We start from the raw sequence: 20,894 nt of genomic DNA on the forward strand, positions 1-20,894 counted from the left end.
TAAATTGCTTGTATTCTGACTGTAGTAATTGATGCTACAGCAGAAAAAGTAAAAAAAAACCCAAAAACCAAAAAACAAAAAACCAGTCAGAAAGGCTCTTTTGCTCTGGGGCTGTTGAATCCAGCCACAAGATAATTGTCATTGTGGTTGGGACCTCTGAAAGACACAATCAGAGTAGCCACTTGAAGCATCTGCAATTTTTGTCAACTCTTCAGGATTTAACAAATAGCATTAAAGTGTTTTATTTAATAAATGAATGTGAGACGTGAAGACTGTGCTTATGTCTGGTTTTAAGTTCTTGTCTTTAAAAGTCAGCTAGCATGTGTTCTAAACAAATAAATAGCAAGATTTTGGGAAAAGGGGGTTTTGATAACCAACTAGATTACCAGCTAGAGCAGTTGAAGGTTTTGATAACTAACTGAGCAGTTATAAACTTGGTTTTGCATCTTTAAAAATAATGGCAAAACTCCTCCTGAATTAATGACATAGAGTCAGGTTATATATGCAACTGGTCACTTGCATGCAGAGCAGTTTCAGTTGTTAATGTGCCATTTTGTATAGAAAAGAAACACTGAAAATACAATTTTTATTTATAAGAACTTACTGAAAGTACTAGAGAAGTAATTGTTCAGGGACATAAGCTGAGGGAAAAGCAAAAAATCTTGAACATTTCAGTGCTAATACATGTAAAAACTTTGTAAAATTAAAACCATTCCTTGCTAATAATTTTTAAGAAGACTTCAACTATCTCTACCTTATCCTGAATTCTGTAATATTGTCACGTGTGGAATTTCAAACAAAAATAAATCGACTTAACCAACACAGAGGTCAGTGTGTGTGATGCTTGTCTGTTGGCCTTGCTTTCCAGAACACTTCTGCAGCAGTTGCAGAGACTCCAAGCCGTGGTTGCTGGCAAAGTGTCCCGCTCGTGTAAGGCAGCTAGCACACAAACAGGGACCTGTCTTATGGTGAGTGTCCCTAAGGCTGGGAATTCTGAGGGAATGAGAAGCTCTTTCAAGGCACATCTCTTGTTCTGCAAAGCCTCTCAACGGCAATTTTGCAACTTAGGGAACTCCTTTTCATGATTTAACAATTTTGAGAGAGGTGAGACTTGTGCCTGATGAAGATTAATGATTGTGGGAAGGTAGTGGGTTCTGGAGGAGACTGGGCCTGTGCTTTTGCTTGGGTGCTGCAGTGATGAAAGAAGGAGCAATGCTCTTCCAAGGGACCCACTTGATTATTTCCTGCATTATTATTATATGGTGGAAATGGTGTTCTAGGGTTGTAAAATGAAAATGAGGGTGACCTTTGATGCTTGGTGCTTTTGATACCAATAAAAATAAACTTGCTCAAGCAAATCAAAATATGACTGAGGCTGTAAATCTACCTCTGTCCTTTTCAGTAGTAGTAGTCAAGATAAGAAAATGAGTAGAATGAAACATTTGCTTTTCCCTCCTTACACTCAGCTATCAAGTTCCCTTTATACCTAAAGTGCTGTAAATTGATGGAAATCATTTACAAGGCATAAGCTGTTCTTCCAATCTAGCGTCACTGTCACTTGGAAGCAAGACTGGGGCCAGCAGCAGAAATAACCTTGGAAATCCTTAGCAGTGCCTCTAAAACACACATGGCAGCTTTATCTGCATTTCAGCTTTGTGAGTAAAAAAGGCTGCTGGTCAGAATGGTGCAGACATTGAAAATGAACCCCAGCATTGAAATGTGCCCTTTAAAGCACTGAATTGTTTTTGTATAGGTGCCTCTGCTAGGTGTGCAGTGGTGAGGATGGCCTCAAGTGATTTATTTTGATAAAGTATCAGTTCTCATGTGCGCATGTGGGTCAAGTGCACTCACCTCTCCTGCATCCTCCCTTTGCCAGATGGTGGTGCTGTGCTTTGCAGTAGTTTTTGGCAGCTTCTCTCAGAGCTATGGGCCATATCCTTCTGCTACAAAGATGGTGTTGCCCAGGCAGCATTCCTCACCGGAGTCCTACACAGATTCCATTGGTAAGTGACAGCTATTCCAGTCTTGCTCTTTGCTTGGTTGTACTTAAGCACTTGTTTTCCACACCCATTCCTAACCTCCTTCTCAAGCACCTCTTGCATTTCTGCTCCTTAAATGGCCATTTTTTTATATATACCTGTGTTTTTCTAAGAAGGATAGCTTGGCAAACTATACTGATGGCACCAGACTTCATAAAAATGAGCAAAACCTTTTCCCCACTGGCCTGCTTGGTACTTCTGTTTAAAGAATTTTTTGCCTCTGTTTGTGGAACTAAAGTTAGTGGTCTGTGAAAGGTAGCAGGGTTTCTGCTTGGTAGCAAATGTTCATACTTTTAAAATGCACAAATTATTTCAGTGGCTTTTTTCTTTGCCAGTGTCACCAAAGAGTCCAAAGTTGAATGGGAAACTCTTAGTATTACATAACCATAATGAACCAATATAATATCAAAGTTATTATTTAATTTTGTTCTTGTTTTGTGAGTAATTTAGGACTTTATGATCCCTACCTGGACCATTCCTATGGTTTCTTTCTTTAGTTATCAAATTGCCAGTTAATCACTATGAAAAGAAAAGGCCTTTGCAGCTTTGGCTCTGCCCTAACAGTTTCCATTTCCTGAAATGACCAGGGCTGTTCTCTGAGCTGTCTGTTGCTCATCTCATTTTGCATTCTGTCTTTTCATGCAGTGAGGTCAAGGAGTCTACTAATTTATGAAGAGCCTCAACAACTGGAGGAGCCACCAAGCCCAATCTCCTTTGCAGATCACAATGACAGGCAAACAGACACCTCCCAGTTCACAGCACTGTCCCTGGAGGCTGTGCCAGGGACACAGCAGGATGATATCATGCAGTTCACAATAGCCAACGAGACAAGGCTAGAGAAATCAGTGCTGCTGGGCCTGCAGCAGCACAGGTGAGTGCAGGGTAGGCTGCTTGTTCTGTGTCACTCTTGTTCATGCCTGAAGGCCAGAGGTTAGACTAGCAGCTCAGCTGTGCTGGGCACCATGAAGCATGAAGTAAGAGTTTGGCTTTTATCTGGAGAGCCTGTAGGCAAAGCCACTGTTGCTCTGGAGAAGTGGTTGCAGCAGAATTGTAGTAATACAGCTACCGAACTCGGTACTTCTGCCAGAAACCTAACCCCTGTAAGCCTGTTAGTTGGGCGTACCCACTTCTTTAAAGCACTTGCTTGTGTGCTTCCCAAAGGAATAAGCTTTTGGCAGTTGTGTGGAAATGTGAGGTTGTGATTCACTGGAATTTCAATGAGGTTAGGGCATGAAGAGCTGGAGTTTCTCACAGCAGTGATTTTACCAAAGCATTACTGCGGAAAGTTTGCAGGACTCAGTCTCAAGAGACAGACATGTAAAATTTTCTGACTACTTAAGTTCCTACACTGAGTTCCCTCGCTTTTAGTAAAAATGTAAGGGATTTTTTGTTTTCTTTTTTTTAGCATAAATGTAAGTTTTGCAAGCCTCTGAAAAGAGAGTCACTGGTTTAAATACGTGTGCTTCTTTCTGTTGCACCTTTGCTTGCCTAGAGCCAAAGAGATGACTACTTCAGTATAATTCAGTATGTTACCAGACTCAGCTAACTGACAAATACCTACCTGGTAAATACTGAATGGCTCTTTAGCATTAGCCAGATCAAGCAGGATATGTACTTTAAAAAATTACTATTAGCTTTAACCTTTGGTTTTTTGTTCCCTACAGAGTCAACTCCGAACTAGAAGGAAATGAAACACTGAAGATAATTGAAATAGATAGAAGAGTCAATGCCACCTCTTAAAAATAAAAAAGGCCTTTTTTCTTGACTTCCCTCCTTCCCACATATTTTCAACCAAAGTTCCCCTGACTTGTCATCCTCAGTGAACCAAAGTACAAAAGAGAGGGAGTTCAACTTCTGCATTGACTGATGAGGCTGTGACTACAGATGGGATCTCTTGTCTTTGTAACTCCCTTCCTCACGTCGCACACAGTCCCTATCTCTGCTTTTATCCCTTTCCTGTCTAACACTGCAAGGGCAGGACTGAATTATGATGGCAGATGATGCCAGCAGCGTGCCAGTGACTGGTGGGTGTGTGTGCCTGTACATGCACACAGCCTGATCTGAGCACAAAGACGTTCTGGAGAAGGGTGAATTGTGCAAAACTGCTGGGAGCATGTGGGTGATAGGTTTTTTGGGAGAAGGTGATTGAGAGAGAGAGGAGATGCAACATGATGGTGCTTAGAGTCTCACCACAGTTCTGTGCCTACAGGTCTACAGCACTTGAGCCTTTTGGGGGGACAGAGAAGCACATGTGCAGCCTGCTGCTGAAGGGACAAGAAAGGGCCCTGACACTGCTGAGTTCACAGCAGAGGCAGGAGAGGGCTGGTCCATGATGCTGCTGAATTGTCCTCCCCATGCTCTTTCTCTTCTCCCCTCCAGTCTCTTCGTCACTTAGCAGGGTAGGTTTCTCTGTGCATTGAAAGCAGTCCCAGTAGGCTTCCCTGCTTCCACCCTTGAGAAATTAAACAAAGATCAGTCACTGTTTTACCACACACTGTGTGGGAGAATTACACTAGTTTAACTAAATCTGTTTAGAAAGCAGGTTTTGTTACATTTATGCAATATTTTAGATGGATGCCCTTTAGTCTGCTTAAGGCTAATCTATTTAGTTTAAGTCAGTTCCTTCCCAACAAACTAAATCAATGTACGGCTTAAACCAGAAGTGCCTCCTGAGAGGACTGTATGGATTTAATATATTGACTTCTAGCTGGTTGATGAAAATTCTTGCGTAGACCCGGTCTCAGATTGTCTTGTGTTTTCCTTTCCTTGCCATCTTCCTGTTACTGTTGTAAATAGTATTTATTAGCTTTGAAAAATTCTGTTCAGGTAGTTGCAAAGAGAACTGAGCTTTCCTAAACCTGCAAGTGATCTGGGTAGACCCTGAAATTAGACAGGCAAACATCACTGGATACTCATTTCCTTCCCTTAAGCTTGAATTGTCCTAAAATAAAGCCATGTGTCTTATTTTCCTCTTACCTGCTTTTCCAGAGATGTGATCTGAGACCAACTGCTTTGGGTACAGACAGGCCCAGCTCATGCCTAGAGCTGGTGGATCCTGTGTTAACTGTATGCCAAGGCAGCCTCTGATCTGAGGAGCTGATTATGTAGGCAGGAGACCTGTCAGAAGAGGAATGAGATGAGCACGTGGGGAGGTGAAGTGACTGGCCCAGGCTCACTGAGAAAGCCAAGAGCAGCATTCAGTCTGATCCTGGTCCAGTACTCTTCTCCATGCTTTGTTTCTTTGTCCCATGGTGGTGTTGTCTTCAAGTGTCCTCTCTCTCTCTCTCTCTCTCTCTCTCAGTACCCTGGTCATGCCTTTGCCTGAGCTGTGCTTCTTGCAGTTTGTCCCTGCAGGGGCATAGTTGAACTCAGTCAAGAATTTGAGCAGGGTTTTATCTGGTTCCCACAGAAGGGCACTTTTGCTCCATTGAGGATGGATCTAATGTGAAAACCCTAATTCAGCAGGCTAGCATAGCTGCTTAACAGTTTACCAGAAGAAGTCAATTAAAAAAAAAAAGTAATTTGAAGCTCTTTTTTCTTTTATTTTTTTTTCCTAATGATAAATAAGGGAAAAACTAAACTAGCCTTACAAATAATTTTTTACTATGTACAGTAGATATTTCTTGCAACTATTCTATTTTGTAAAATATTGAATTTGTATTTTATTACAGCGGCTGTCGCATCAGCTCCTTTCTTGTTCTTCATTCTCCTTAGACTTTCTTCTTTCAGCATCCTTTTTGCCACCCTCAGGCCTGGCTCAAAATTCAGTGAAATGAAGGGATTTGGTGAATTGGAGGGGACTGTGGATCAGTCCCCTCTGTGCCATTTTAAGAGGGTGTTTCACATCAGTGACAGTGAAACAGGTGCCTGACTCCATGAGCTCGTTCTGGTGTGCAGATATACACTTCTAGGTAATGCCCTATTCTTCTACCCAAGTGCCTTGTTATTTTACCTGAGGTGACAATGAGAGGAGAGGTGCTGTTGTAGTCTGTTCTGCAAGTGTTCCCATCTTGGCATGAGTCAACCTCCACCATAAAGTCTGTCTTCCTTCACAGTGGTCCTGCTGGGTTCTCTGAATCATTCCAGTATCCATGGACAACTTTTGTGTTTGAGGTTTTTTTTTTAATGGTTTAAGGCTTCACATAAACAGTGATCACTTGTGAGTACCACAGGGGGTGGCTGCATTGCTCAGCCACTTGAGGTCAGCAAAGTGACAGGAGAAAGCTGGGATTGACCCCAACTGGTCAGCCTAAGTAGGCAAGGTCATAGTTTAGAAAATTCCTTAAATGGTCTTTTTTTTCCAGAGCACCCTTGGTTTGCCGCCTTTAGAGGCATCCAAGTGGTTAAATGTTTTGCAAAAGAGGCCCCAGGGTGTGAAGCACAACACCACTTACCAGTCTTGCAGTTTGCACTGTGCATTCTGAGCTCCTGCCCATTGCCAGCTAAATGGATCACCTCCCATTTCAGATACAGCTGGCTGACTTCACTGTGTGAAAACCCAAGTGGAATTATTTCTCAGCTCTTAAAGGAGAGATGATTTTGCACAACCAAAATAGCTCCTCCTCTCTGAAACCTAATGCACTGGCCGCCATTAAAACTTTGCCTTTTTTGTTTGTTTGTTTGTTTGTTTAATTTGGGCATATTGGTTCAATTCTGATTGGAAGATAATCAATCATGTTTTCATCATGAGCATTTTAAACTGGCCATGGTCTGGGTCAGGCCTCTATAGTAATCCACCCAAGCCAGTATGGCCATACTGATTTCTTGTAAGTGTTTTTTAATCTATTGCTATAATCTTAATTTGTGTAATCCTTTAAGTTATTTTTAGGTACTCTTTTTAGGATATCTCTTGACCTAGCACACACAGTGCTTGGGGATTTATTGTATTACATGTTACTTTATAATAAGGAAAAGCTTTGCTTCACTTTGGTGTGTTTGTGATCGTTTTTCATCAGGGGCCTTAATAGAACAGGTTTCTCTGCCAAGGAATCCCCTGTCATCACCTACTCACAGGCTGTTGTGTGGCAAGGACCCAGGATCTCCAGAGGGAGTTTGTGCCCGTGTTCTGTACCTAGCAGGGGAGGGAGGGGCAGGGCAAGGTGCCACTGCACTGCCAGCCTCAGCATCCAGGGGTGACCCTGTGGGAATGTTGATGCACTGCAGACCATGTGGAGAAGCAGCTTCTGTGCTCTGAGCTAAGGGCATAGGGCAGGAGTAGTAAGGCATATTCAGGGAGGATGCCAGTAAGTGCTTTTAGTCAGTTCAGCTCAATTGCTTGAGGCCTTAGCCTTCTGCCAGTGTGCTTTTTCTGGTGATCAGTGACTTGGTGCTGTGGAAGCATATGTGTGTGTGTGTATGGACAGGGTAAGCAAAGGCCTTGTGTGCTACATAATTTCCATTTCCAGTAGAGGACTTAAGTGATAAACCTAAGGAGTCCTCAGCTGTAAGGTTATGTTGCTTACCAGCACAATTTTATACACACTAGTAAACTTACCTTTTTGCCTGTAGCTTTAAAGCATGTTTAGATCTGTTGGGTCTTTGCTTCTAGGGAGATAAGCTATGAAGGAATATAGGGCATTATTTTATATATATGTATATTTAAAAAGTCTGAATCACAGGGCATGTGATCTTTCTAACCTTATTACCGGTGTGTAGGTAATGTTGGCTTTTTCCCCCTCCAGGATATTTGTAGTTCTTTGCTGCACTTCTTCCATTTCATCTGTACCACTCAATATTTTTCAGCAGCACAGACCAATGGATTAGGCTGAGGTTCTTAGGCCAGATCCCAGCTGATACAACCAGCATGGTTGTCACACACTGCTCTTGGGGGCTGCAGGTCTGATTTATACTGACCGGGGATCTCTTCCTCCACATCTCTCTGTGTAACAGTGTATCTTGATGTGTTCTTGATTCTTCTAACATAGACCAAAAATTAATCTAAAAACTTTTTTTTTCCCTGCTAAAGAAACCAGCCCACCTGTTCACTCCCATCCCTCCCAACTATCAGTGGTGGATTCTGTCTAGACGCTTTTAGAATGTAGGTCAAGTAAGTGAATGATGCTAATTGCTACGTTGGGAGGGATTTCCACTGAGTATTTGGGCTCTAGATTCTAGCTAATGCCAAGAGGCCATTGTTCAAAACCCACGCAGCTAAGAACAGAGGAATACAGAGTATTTTTATACTCCTGGTGACTAAAATATTTCTTTTTCAAGTCACTAATTAAAAAGGGAACATTTTGTATTCTGAAGGTGAAATGATAGGTCAGTACTTTGTAGCTACTAAAGTTGTACCAGCCTACATAACAGTGTAGTGCTATGATGTGTTGCTGCTTTGCACTATCTAGCATTAAGGTTTAACAACTTTGGGGGTTACAAAGGGGAATGTACTATGTATGTGTTAAGTAAGGTCTTTACAAAGAAAATGTAAGGATTCAATCCATCTTGTAGCTTTCTCATGGCCAATAAAGTGACATTGGGCATTCAGAGAATTTGTTGAAGGTTGATCCTGATTAATACTGCATTGCTTGGGTGAGCAGCATCCATGGAGACTCCAGGATTGAGAGGGAAATTGCAATTTGGTTTTCTCATTTTTATGTCAGGCCTTTTTCTGCTTTACCGAGGTGTGTATATATATATGAATCAAATTCCTGTGTAGAAAAAAAGTGTATTATGCAGGAAACTAATTTGTGATGCTGCTTGGATTTGATGCTGAATGGAGTTTGGATATTCTTTATTAGCAGTTGTCTCTTGTCTGCCCTACAACCAATGTCCAGATTCTTCCTCCAAGAGCTGCAACTAAAGAGGTGAGAACAGAACATGGGAAAGCTGGATTTGTAGACCTGTCTTACAGAAAGAGTGAAAGAAAAGACAGGTGAAGGGACTCCTTTCATCACAGGGAAACCTTCTAGTTCTTGATTCCATAAATCAGCAGTAATAGCCTAAATCAGCAGTGATAGCCTCTTTGATTAGTCACCTGCTAGGTTTAGGTTCACTCCTATTCCCCTTGCTCTTTAATGCTATGCGGTCCTGTTTATGCATATCTGACCTTTATGTTGTATCCCACTTTACCCTCTAAACAGCAGGTAAAAATCTTTCTGAACCTTAGTAGTCCATAATGAAGGGAGTGGAAGAGAGAGAGGGAGAAGCAGAAGCAGGTACTGATTTTTTTTAAACAGAGCTCTGCTCATATCTGACTTCACCATAACAGACTTTAATTCAGTGGTGCTGATATAATGGCATCTTGCTTTCTTCATTTGTACAGTTGGTGAGAACGAGTGTGCACGTGTGCACATCTGTGAACATGTGCATGGTGAATGATCAAAAGGTATCAAAAACACAGAGTTTTCTTAATGTAGTAAGTGTTGCTAAATAAAGGCATCTACCTGAACACACAGGGCACTTCGGGCTTGGTGCAGCAGAAAGTCCAGGCATTTCTTTCTGAAACCTGTTCACATTCCACATCACTGAGCACTTGTGAAACTGTTGTGTGAATTGCTCTGAAGACTGTCCTGTGATTAATTGTCGACTAAATGTTGTTGTACTGTGTCATTTTGTGTGTGTGCATAGACTGTCTGACCTTTCTAGAGACCAGTTCTGGCTTGGTACAAAAAAATAATTATTTTATATTCTGGTATTGTTTTTGGTCTTCAGAATTATGGCGTTGATTGCTTTTGGTTTTTATTTTTTTCCTTTAAGTGGTGTAAATTAGCCTTAAAAGGAGGCCCCTGGGAGCACTGATGCCCTAACCACTCCTTGGGCACAGTGAGATGCCAGGCAGAGGAAGCAGTTTCTTCTCAGAGGGTGGTGCAAGTGCATCCCAGTTTCCCTGAGATTCACTAGGCCTTCCAAGGGTAAATTACCTGGTGGTGCTCTCTTGAAGAGAAGTATCCATGGCCAATTCCATTGCCTTGGGCCGTGCAGGACAGTCACTCTGCTGTGACACCCCTAGGGCACTTAAGCTGGTCTTTCCCTCTCCCTCTGTTCATGTGAATGCAGTATAGGTTTGTGCAAACATTTAAGACCTATCTAAGATGACAGGGACAATGATACTAGCGCAAAAGCACACCCCCCCCCCCCAAAAAAAAAAAAAAAAACCCAAAAAACCAAAAAACTCCCTGGTAAACTTCATTGGGGCCTCTTCTGACTGCAGCTATCTCTATTGCCGTGTCTATTTAACTCTGTGTCTGTGTTCAGTGACCTTTCTATTTTTGTACAAGTGCTGTCATCTGGATATGGTCCCACCTGATTGTTCACACTGCAAGCATGTCCATTGGGTGGAAAGAAATTGCTGTTTTTCCTTTTTAAATCATCTGCCTGATTCTGTGAGAGAACAGACTACCTGCTTTTTTAGCCTAAATATGTATGTAGTGAAGTATGTTATGCTTTTCATTTCTTGCAAATAAATATTTTCTGTAGAAAAAGCAATTGCTACTTGTTTGATTTCCTGATGACTGGAAAAAATCTGGGCCCTCGACTTTCCCAGGTGTGCCAGCATGTGCAATGTGTCCATCTTCAACATGGCAGAACCCTGGTAATTTAGTGATAGAAACAGAATGATGTGGGGTTTTAATGAAGCTGGCTGCCCCTTCCCTTTTTGAGGTGAGCAGAGAATTATATCTCAGTAATGGGTGGAAGTCAGGTGAAGGCCAGCAGCATTTAACAGTGATAATGACACTCAGTGCAACACTGTGCTACAGCCCCATTAACAGTAAATTCTCTGTTCAAGTGGGATCCAGGAAGGCCCTTGCCTTCCCGAGGGGGCATTGCTTCAGCCCAGTGACACCGAGGTGCTGTGTCACCTGCAGTGACAGGGCTTGCTGGGGCTGATCTGTGTGGGCCAAACAGCCCTCTGGAAGGTAAGGCCTTTCCCTGCTCTGCCTTTGCACTTGGCTTCTTTAAACTGGAATGAACTCTTAGAAGAGCACTTTCTGCTTTGCCTTTTTGGGATTGGGTCTTCTGCTGGCCTCGGCTCCTTTCCTTAGCCTCCCTCACCCCTGAGATAATTCAGGAGCTTTCTCCAGCAATTCAGAAGTTGTTCTGCCTCTGTGAGCACTCGACATTCCACCCTACAGCCCAAACCCAGCATCCAGCCAGGGCACAGAGCTGACCTCTGCTGCTTGGAGTAGACATGGAAAAGAAAATGCCTGATTGCTTTCAGTGTGGGGACTCTGTGGCTTTGCTGGTCATCCAAGGAACTTGGCAATGGATGACCTAGAGCAGGTGTAAAAATTACCCTGTGCAGAGCTGGCATCACAAATGGTACAGTAATTTGTTTTATGTCAGTTTTCTACTGGGAGGGAGACCTCGTATATGAGTACCAGGCACCCCTACAACAGCAGCCAAGAATTTGTCTTCCACAGGAAATACTAGCCATGGAAGTAATAGTTCCAGCTTAACTGAAAATGGGAGTGAGACAGATGGCTTTGGTGCATGCTTTCCAAGGCCTCTTAAAGAAGGCTGCTTTAGAGTTTGGGGAAGGCAGCATACCATGGAAATTGGAACACCATGGCCTGCACTAAATTTCTGGCTGATGTGGATTTTCAGAAATGCCTTGATTTGAGGCTAAAGAGGTTAAAGTCGCAAAAGAAATTGGCAGTGAAGGAAGAAAAAAAAGAAGCTCTTCTCCAAGGATCTACCCTCTGAGCCTCTTGCTTTCCAAAGAGGCAATTTCACTTGCCAGGACTATTGATCCAGGGCACTTGTTTGCAGCATCAAGCCACATATAGCATTTTTAGAGGAAAATCGTTAGACTGTGACTGATTGGGAAAGTTATTCTCAGTTTAGTTTTAGCTGAGCTCAGTTCCTCCAAGCAAACAAAACACAGGCTGGTGACTAGCCATCAGTTAAGAATCTCCTCGGATCTTTGTGCAACCCTTAAAGCGCCACACAGCAGGTGATGCTGCGGGGAGTCTGTGCCTGAAAAAGAAACCCCCACACAATGGGGAAATGCTGTGTGATGAGCTGTCAGCCTCCCCACCTATCCGCCTCCAGGACACGCTGTTCTTGGAAAAGCATCTTACTGTTTGAATCCAAGGCTGGATTTTGATGCTCCTTTTTCCTGTTGCAGGGCAGGAGGAAGGATGTCCAAATGCAGCTCGTGATGCCTCTCATGGCATGTTTGGGTAGAAAGTGTTCTCCTTGTGCTGGTAGCTATTGTTGGTACATATTTTACGACAGTACAGACTTCTTCCCTCCCCCCCCCCCCCTTGAAGGTATTTCATGGAAGATTCATTCCTGATGCTCCCTTTCCTGATTTGTTTGCTTTAGGATTTTTTTAGAAACGTGGGCCTCATGCTTGTGGCATGCTGGTGAATTTGGCTTGCCCTATTAATTCCATGCTTCAGATTCCTGGTCTGCAAGGACAGTGGTGGTTTCCTCCTCTCTGTAAATCACACTGAGATTAAGCAAAGCAAGGTGATCCAAAGGAGATAGCAATTGGAAACAAAAGCATATTTCCTTTCTAATGAATAGTAATGCTTGAGTGTCTTGTCTCCCTCCAGTTTGTGCCTCAAAAAGTCAAAGTGATTTATTTGATTTCTCTTTTTCTTGGTGTTGTCCCTTTGTGGGCTTCAAATGGTTACACTTTCATTATTGAATTAGTCTTACAATGTGTTTGCACGAGTTCTATACATTGCTATAAAATTACTATTTTGTGTTTCATAAGGAGGAAATTAAAGTTCTGGCCCCTATCTTTGTCCTGGTACAGCTGAGGGAAGATAAGAATAAGTCCATGACTGTTGGATTGTCTCATTTTCTCTGTCTGAAGAAATGCTTAGGGTCTGGTTAGCCCTCTTTTTTAAACCTCTTTGGTAAAAATCTGGGTTTGATCTGCTCAGCTGAGATGGGTCCCTCCTTGCTGAGCCTCAACATCCCTCAGTTTCCCAATGGATGAGCAGTGCCCTACTAGACCTTCAAATGTTGACCAAAAGGGAATGTTGTTGTGGGTGGATCCAATCTATCAACATTGGATCTGGAAAGGGAAGCTGGCCACTTATGTAACATTAAAAAAAGTATTTATAATTGGAGGAGATGTAAATACATGCATACACATGTCTATGTGTATAAATTTATTTTTATATGTTTTGTATTTTTTTCCTGAAAGTTGAGTGTTGGGGGCTAACCTGGGGATGAATTTTGTGTGGACTTAAGGAATATGGAGCATTTAAAGTAGACTGACTTCTCACTGGCTAGCCTGGCACACTGAAAAAGTAAGGTTGCCTCATACTTTTCTTCCCCAATCCCCCTTTTAATATATCCATCTCTTTTCTATTAGAAAAAGAATTTTCAGTCCCTCCCGTTCAGAATAAAACTTACTGCAGTGCACACAGTCTGTGCACACTGGAGTGTTCAAAATGGGATTTTACAGGCATGTGAGTAATGGAATAAACCTTCCCTTGGCTTTACTCCAAAAGGCTGAAATCCCTCCTTTCACTGCAGTTTCTCTCTCATTCCCACCATCCACTCTGCTATTCATGGCATGCAGTATGGTGAGAAGTTTCCACCCAGGAAAAAGAGCTCCCCACCTGCTGAACCTTGTCAGCTCTCCCAGACAATCAGGGGAGGCACCACGGAGTGGCGTGAGGTGCCCCATTTAACCTGACAGCGCTTAAGAGATGAGAACCCAGACCTGGGAATTCGGATTTTTTGCTAGCATGATAATCCCAGATACTGGCAAAACCTGCTAAAAATCTATTTTTGTGCTCATCCTTTCCCTCCTGGCCCAGTGGTATGTCTGCAGCCACACCTTGGAGCAAACGTGATACTCCTACAAAGTTTCTGCTGCTGCTGCCTTCCTGTACCCACAGGGACTGACAGCTGCACCACAGGTGTAATAGCGTAAGCAGGGCTTTCCCTCACGAGCCTCAGACTCTCTCATAATTGCTCATATTCAGAAAAAAGGCAAAGGAAGTCAATTTAGCTCTTCATGTTGCAAATGAGTCATGCAAATTGCAGCATTCAGAGGAGAAATAGGTAATCCTGGAGCAGAGTGTAAATTTGGTCATGTGGATAAAAGGGTTATTGACAAGCAGGAGCTACAGGAGGGCTTGTGCTGAAGGAGGTGGCTCAGTGGCATGGATGTTCCCTGGAGAGGGGGTAGGAAATCATGATTAGTTGTTAGGCTTTGCTCCAGATGCTCTGGGGGAGGTGGAGCCATTAGCTGGGGCACAGGCCACAGAGCTGTTCTCATGTGGACCAAAGGCTGGGAGAATGAAGCTGTGAGATGATGCACAGTGTTCTGCTCTCCAAGTGCAAAATTAATTTGCAGTTACAGGTTTTTTAGCACATGTCATTGGCATCTTCTCATAGCAACGGGCCACACGATTCTCACCAATGGCAGAACTTCAAAGACAGCACTGATAAGAGAGGGACTTATGGTGCCACTCCCCATCCTTGAAGCTGACTTTGGGCTGGCTCTGAACTGCTCTTTGACAGGTCCTCCCCAAGAAGGTTTAGTTTGGTTCTAAAAAAAAAAAAAAAAAAAAAAAAAAAAAAAAAAAGTCACATGATCTTAGACTGAATGCTTTCACAAGCAACATTTGCTGCTGATTTCCCTGGAAGTTAACCAGAGACTTTCCAGCTGAGATCCCAGCTCTCAGTGGAAAAAGACCAGTGGTTCCAGTAGAGCTCCATGCTGGTTTGTAGATGTCTCTGCACACATCTCAGAGGAGCATCCAGACCTTCCTTTTACAGTCCTGCATAAGAACCTTAGTTTTGCTTCTAATAAGCAAGGGTTCCACATTGCTATATTAAGCTTTATGTGCTTCACTAGTAATTAAAAGTAATCTGGGAATGGTATTGGAAAGGAGTGAGGATCAGGTGTAAGGAATCTGTTGACTGTCATGAGCCTGATTGCCACAGGGTTCAAACAGAAGAGGCAAGGCTGCTTAGGTAGTACAGGAGTTTCTGAAATCTCTTCCTGTAGGGTTTGCTTTTTCCGTAGAGCATAATTGTTCATGGGGCTTTTTTATTTATTTATTTTATGTCTTTCTATTTTGGATTGCATTACCTCAGGGAACTTTTGCATACAGAAAACAAAGCACTGTCTGTGCATAATTCCTGCAATAAATTCTGTATAGCTACAGACCTCAACCTTTTCTGTACTTTTTAATCTTATTGTCACTGTCAGCTCTTGTGCTGAAACATGCTGACGCTTTCCTCTGAAGTTTTCCTTAGTGTCCCCTAATGAAGAAAAGGGAGAAGCTAGGAACAAGGTGAGAGTACAGTAACTTTACGAAGGGGCACCGTGATGCTTGTCAGAAGACGTCTTTGCCGCTGGGGGCTTTGATTCTGAGCGCACCAAACTGAGATCACCGGGGGAACAGATTGGAAGCAATCGGCAGACGAGCAAGCGCGGGTGTAAGAAGACGAGGGCAGCGCTGGGTGCCGCGGGGCACCTGTGCTGGCTCGGGAAGGTGTTTGCCGGGGGCCGCGGGGCGCGGCCGCGGGGCGGGGCGCAGCCGGGCGCGGCCGCGGGGGCGCGGCGCTGCCATTGGCCGGCGGCCGGCGGGGCGTGGCGGCGGGCGTGGCCGGCCAGGAGTTTCCCACAATGCCCCGCTGCAGTGCGGCCGCCGATGGATGCTGCGCGGTCGCGCTGCCATTTGCAGCCGCCGCGGCTCGCAGCGCGCCCCGCGGCCCCGGGAGCTGCGGTCCCCCGGCCGCCGCCGCCCCCCAGCGCCTGCAGCCGCCGGCCGGCCCTCCCCTGCCCCCGCCTCCTCCTCCTTCTCGGCCCCGCTGCCCCGCCGCAATGAACCCCCCCGCCGCGGCCGGCGGGGAGGAGACGGGGGCGGCGGGCGGCGGCGGCGGCTGCCGGGGGGCCGAGGGTGGCGGGGAGGCGGCGGGCGCCGCCGGGATCCCGGAGGAGCAGGGGCTGTCAGCGGCGGACGAGTCGCTGGAGGAGAAGCTGCGGAGCCTCACCTTCAGGAAGCAGGTGTCCTACAGGTGGGTGCCGGCCGGGCGGGCGCCTCTCGGTGGGTGGGCAGGCGGGTCCGGCGGTGCTGTCCTCACGCCGCTGCCTGGCCGCAGCACCGCCGGACACGCCTGGCACCTAAAGGGCTGCTTCTTCGTTCCGAAGTCTGAAAGCTCTCCCAGATCTGCATTCCCTTAAGCTAGCGAGCGAGCGGCTCTCAGCCCTGCTGCTGCTGTCAGGTTTAGGGCGCTCCTCCGGCGCGGCAGCGCCAGGGGAGATGGGGAGCGTGACGGGGAATGTGGGTGAACTTCAGAGTTACTCCGAGCCAGAGTCGGGGCTCTTGTCCGACTGGTTAGGGATTAGGGCTTGCCCTTTTCAGTGAAAACACAGCCGCCCGTGATCCCGGCGCCTCCAAACGCTCCTTTAGGGAATGGGAAAAGCCTTTCTGGCGGCACCGCTGCTCCCGAGATGGGATTTCTCCCGGAGTGCAGTGTCCCCTCCCTCCCTGCTCCCCACCCGCGCCGCTCGCCTTTGCATAAGCCCCAGCGGGTGATAAGATAGGGGGGCTGCTGTGCCCGGCACCCCACGCGTGGCTGCGGGCTGGGGGCCACCAGCAGGCAGCCACCGGGTGCCACTTGCCCTGCTGTGGCCTGAGCAGGACGTCGCTTTCATAATCAGGGTCTTCTGTTTTTATGGCTATGCGTTTGCTTCATGTGTCTGATGTCAAATAAATGTTTTTGTTCCTCTTGTAAATACACCTGCGTGAAGGGGCAGTCGCTGGGGCTTGTCTGCTCTTCTGTTACCAGCTAGGAGCTGCTAATTGCCAGCATCTGCCAAAACGGATTGCTGTCTGAGAAGGTCTATGCCAAAAAGTTTTTGAGTCTTACCTAATTCTAGTTGCAGAGCCCCTGTGGAGGCAGCACACTATCACTAACTAATGTTCTAGTGTGCTTAGGGATGAGCCCTCTCAGCTGGGAGGACAGAAAACACAGAGCTGTTGTCCCTGCAAGAAAAGGGTGTCTCTAGCCACAGGTAAATTAGCTGAAGACTCTCCCCAGCCATGGGGATGCTTAATGTGCTGTCAATTTACAGCTGGGATAACTTAGGAGCTGGTCTAAGCTCTGCATGTGGCAGGGCTTAAAGATGATGTAATTAAACACTCTTCATAGCTGAAGTTTTATATAATACTTGATGTGTGCAGAGAGACATTCCCCATCAAGGCTGATGGTCCCAGCAGTGTGTGAAGTTTGGGATGATTCATCCTAGACTCAGTAAGGTGAGCGATGTGAAAATGAAAACTTACTGAATACCTCTGAAACAAACATTGCATCAGTCAGCTCTTGGTACTTCTGCAGCTCTACCCTGACAATTCTCTTAGCTTGTGCCATTTAGGGGCAAATCCGTTGCAGGTAAAGGCAAAGTCTGAGGTGAGCTGCTGAAACAAAGTGGCTGCTAACAAGACAGGTTTGCTCTTGGGACAGAAAGAAAGGAGTTTGCAATAAGTCTTCTGCCTTTTTGGGGGGTGGCATGGTGGTAGGGAAGAGGAGATAGTAAAATCTGTTTCTTGTGTTCTGATGTCTAGGTTGTTGAGAAATGTGTTAAAATTGTGGGTATTCTTGAAGTTTTCTGTATGGTCAATATTTGTAAGGGTTTTATATTAGATGCTTTTAGGAGGAAATGTAGGGTTTTCTTTTCCTCCTTCTCCCCTCCTTTGTCTATGCAAGCATATAACAACTCCTGAACTTTGAAAGCCTTTTCTTAAGTATCTCTTGATGCATATCAGTCGTTCTACTTGACTTGAGGGTGCAAGAAAGTGCATTTTCTTTGCACCCGTGGATTTCCACACCTTTCCTCATTTATGGCTGGTTTCCTACAGATTTCCTACACTTTATCATTTATCCATAATGAGAACAATCTGGATAGATAGAAGAGTATAAAACTTCCACAGTGGACCTCCAGTGAGTTCTCCACACCCTGCAACCCCAGTCTCTTTAAATTGCTACCATTTCCCTCAGTAAATTATGGTGCTGAAATACATTTGCAAATGTAAATGGCTATATTAGGTCCAGGAAAGCCTATTTACATTGGCACTTGGACTCCCTTACCCACTGGCACAATAGAAATTATTCAAGCTTCATAGAGCCTTTCAAACAGCTCATTTAGGGCTCTCTATGCAGGTGCATTACATTGCCATACACACCTGTAGAGCTGTTTTTATACATTCAGGAAAAAACCCCAACAGCTGGAACTTGCTTAAAATAATAAAGGTGCATGAAAATGCATATAAAATAATAAATCTATTGGTGGCGGTCGAAGGAGTGAAATGGGAGGTCAGGGTATTGTTACAGGGGAAAAAAGGAAGAAAAACTACTGCTGTACCAGTGTTATTAAACTGTAGTTTGCCTGAGTCTGGGCTTAAAGTATGATCTTCTTTTTTAATTTGTTGTTAAACAGCAAATATCCTCATCTCTAATTAGCTGACTTTGTTATTGCATGCAAATAACTTGTTAATTTCTCTAGAAATGTACCAAAACTATGAGTAACATATTCAGAAATCAATGTTTTGTACCAATGTGGCCTATAGCTTGAAATGCAGAAGCTGCTGTATTAAATATGTCATGATTTTGTGTAGCGAATACCCACGTAGGCATGTTTGTCCCCCCGTCAAACCAGCAGGAGGAAAAACTTGCTTTAAATAACACAGGTATGCCTCGTGGGGAGTTTGAGAACTCCCACGACCTTGCCATGCTCCCAGCCATATCCACCTTGCCCCTGGCAGTCCGCAGAGCTCGTTGGGCACCCAGGAGCTCGGCTCGGAGCAGATCTGTGCTCGCTGTGCTCTAACTGGGGACACACGGTGGCACGGTGGGGATGTGCCACTCTCCCGTGTTTTGCAGGAGTTAATGGCTTCAGAGTGGGGCTGTTCCCGTGTCCGTGCGCTCCAAGACCCCTTGAGCGCATCTTCCTTCGCCCCCAGTGCCGGTCCTGCCCGCCGGGACCGGGATCAGCCGGGGAAGGATGGCGGGCTGCAAACAGAACCTTCGATCCCTTGCTGAAGGGTCTCTTGCAGCGCCTGTCACTGTGCAGAGCGAGCGACAGCCAGAGACATCTCCCTTTTCAGGGAGAAATCTCCTTTTCATCTCTTAAACGAGGCCGACCCACATGATGGTTGGATGCTGATATCAGGATGCCAACAGCTAAGCAGCAATTCTTAGCCCTAATTTATTTTTTACCCTGAAGATATGGAGTTAAATATCTTAATGATGTTTTGGCTCTTCTGCTAAAAATCTGAAATATTGGCTCACAAAATGAAATATTTTTTTTTAATAAACTGATAAAACCAAAAGTTCAGTTTCCCGCCTGCTGTGAAAAGATTGGCAAATGAAAACTGAAAAGTGAATTAAATATGTACATCTGCCAGAGAGAAATGCTTTTTACAGTTTGGTTCTCAGAATAGTATTTACCCCATACATTTCTAGACCCAGCAGAATATTTACAAGATATTGGAACAGAAAGCTGTGAGGTAATTTTTTTTCCCTTTAATTTTTATTATTTTGTCATTGCAAAGTTTGTGAGGAACCTTGTGGTGTCTTTTAGATTTGGTAGAGGTTAAAGTTGCTTTCCTGAAGTAATTCTTGATATAAAGAGAAATTCAGATTATACCAAAGATGGATTCTTAGTAAGAAAATACAATAAATATACAATAAAAAACTAAGGTAAGAGGAAGCCTGGAAAATAAAGCATTATCTGGGAGTTTCCTGCAAGTATTTGCACCTCCAAAATCTAATCTGAAATAGTCTTGTCATTTAATTAAGCTTAGAGAAATAGTAAAAGTAATAAATAAATGAATAAAAACCCCAACCAAACAAAAGATCATCCCTAAAAATCAAAACAACACAACCTAAAGAGCAAGCTAACTAGAAACAATCAATAGAGCAAATGGTTTTTGTTTTCTTAATTAATTATTATTTAGAATTTTAGGGAATCTTGATTAGTGGCATTGGAAATAAAAATAAAGTTGTAATTTTTAATGTCCCTCTTGTGAGAGCTCAAGTGATGTTTGGCAAACACTTGTCACAAGAGAGTAGTTTTCCTAGAGAAATGCAGTTTCATTTTGACCAGGGTGAGAAATCCTGACTGAGGCAGTGGGTGGCAGGCTTTAGAAGTTTGGTCCTCCTTGAGCCAGGAATTTCCAAATGTGGGGCTGTAATGAACCCTCTGAGTCCTGTGCCGCTAATTGGCAGCGTCTTGGCAGCGTCTCAGTGCTCGTGCCTTGTCTTTGGCCAGACAGGGAATTCCAGCAGGGAATCGTGCACTGCTCTTTTGGTAATGAGGAGGTTGGAGGCTCTGCTTTCCTTAGCTCCCCTGGCCACCCAGCTCCACTCCTGGAGGAATGAGTCACTGTGAACGGGCACCACCTCAAGTAGGTGGTTTGAGTTTCCTTGGCTGAAGTTTCTCCCCCCGCTTGCCAAATGAATCTGTTTGGGATGTGCCTTGTGTGCTTTCCCGACCCTTTCTCTGAGAGCAGAAGCCAAGAATCGAGCTGGCCGCTCCCCCTGCACCATCAGCAAGAACTGCTTGTCTGCTGTGGCAGTAAGTAACAGGAGTTATAATTAGAGGTGGTTTTGTCACTGCGTTTGAAGGGGAAAAAGTTATGGCAAGGAAATTCTGGGAAATCCTTATTAAACAAACCCTGTCACTGTTGATGAGCATTTAAGTACCTGAGACTTCAGATGGGGGCTAAAGTAGAAATGTAAACTTGGAAACATCCTCATTTTTTTGTTCTTTTGTTTTCAGACATGATAACAGTCATAAGACACACTTCACTTCCCAGTAAATATTAAATATAGACAGGATAATAGAGGTGTCTCCTATTACTAAGGCTTAATTGTTTTATGAAATGTGACAGCATTCACTAGTGTACTGTGAAGTATTATAAATAACTTAAG

The 20,894-nt window shown here is 44.4% G+C and overlaps 2 protein-coding genes across 8 annotated transcripts in view; both read left to right on the top strand.

The window, feature by feature from the left end:
• CREB3L2 (cAMP responsive element binding protein 3 like 2) overlaps positions 1–5,536 on the top strand; it is a 69,692-nt gene extending 64,156 nt beyond the window's left edge. For both annotated transcript variants that reach the window (XM_068190840.1, XM_068190839.1), the window contains exons 9-12: positions 869–968; positions 1,877–2,003; positions 2,685–2,910; positions 3,704–5,536. In XM_068190840.1, the coding sequence (XP_068046941.1) occupies positions 869–968; positions 1,877–2,003; positions 2,685–2,910; positions 3,704–3,779 (529 nt within the window). In that variant the 3' untranslated portion in view covers positions 3,780–5,536. The remainder of the gene's footprint in view (positions 1–868; positions 969–1,876; positions 2,004–2,684; positions 2,911–3,703) is intronic.
• Positions 5,537–15,563: 10,027 nt separating this feature from the next.
• Positions 15,564–20,894, top strand: part of DGKI (diacylglycerol kinase iota) — a 197,241-nt gene continuing 191,910 nt past the window's right edge. For 2 of the 6 annotated variants that reach the window (XM_068190841.1, XM_068190842.1), the window contains exon 1: positions 15,584–15,977. In XM_068190841.1, coding sequence (XP_068046942.1) covers positions 15,586–15,977 — 392 coding nt within the window. In that variant the 5' untranslated portion in view covers positions 15,584–15,585. Of the gene's footprint in view, positions 15,978–20,894 lie in introns of all 6 variants that reach the window. The other 4 variants (XM_068190844.1, XM_068190846.1, XM_068190843.1 and 1 more) reach the window with 3 other exon arrangements.

The sequence above is a fragment of the Anomalospiza imberbis genome, chromosome 5 (genome assembly GCF_031753505.1).
Source record: "Anomalospiza imberbis isolate Cuckoo-Finch-1a 21T00152 chromosome 5, ASM3175350v1, whole genome shotgun sequence".
In the NCBI taxonomy this organism is placed as follows: domain Eukaryota; kingdom Metazoa; phylum Chordata; class Aves; order Passeriformes; family Viduidae; genus Anomalospiza; species Anomalospiza imberbis.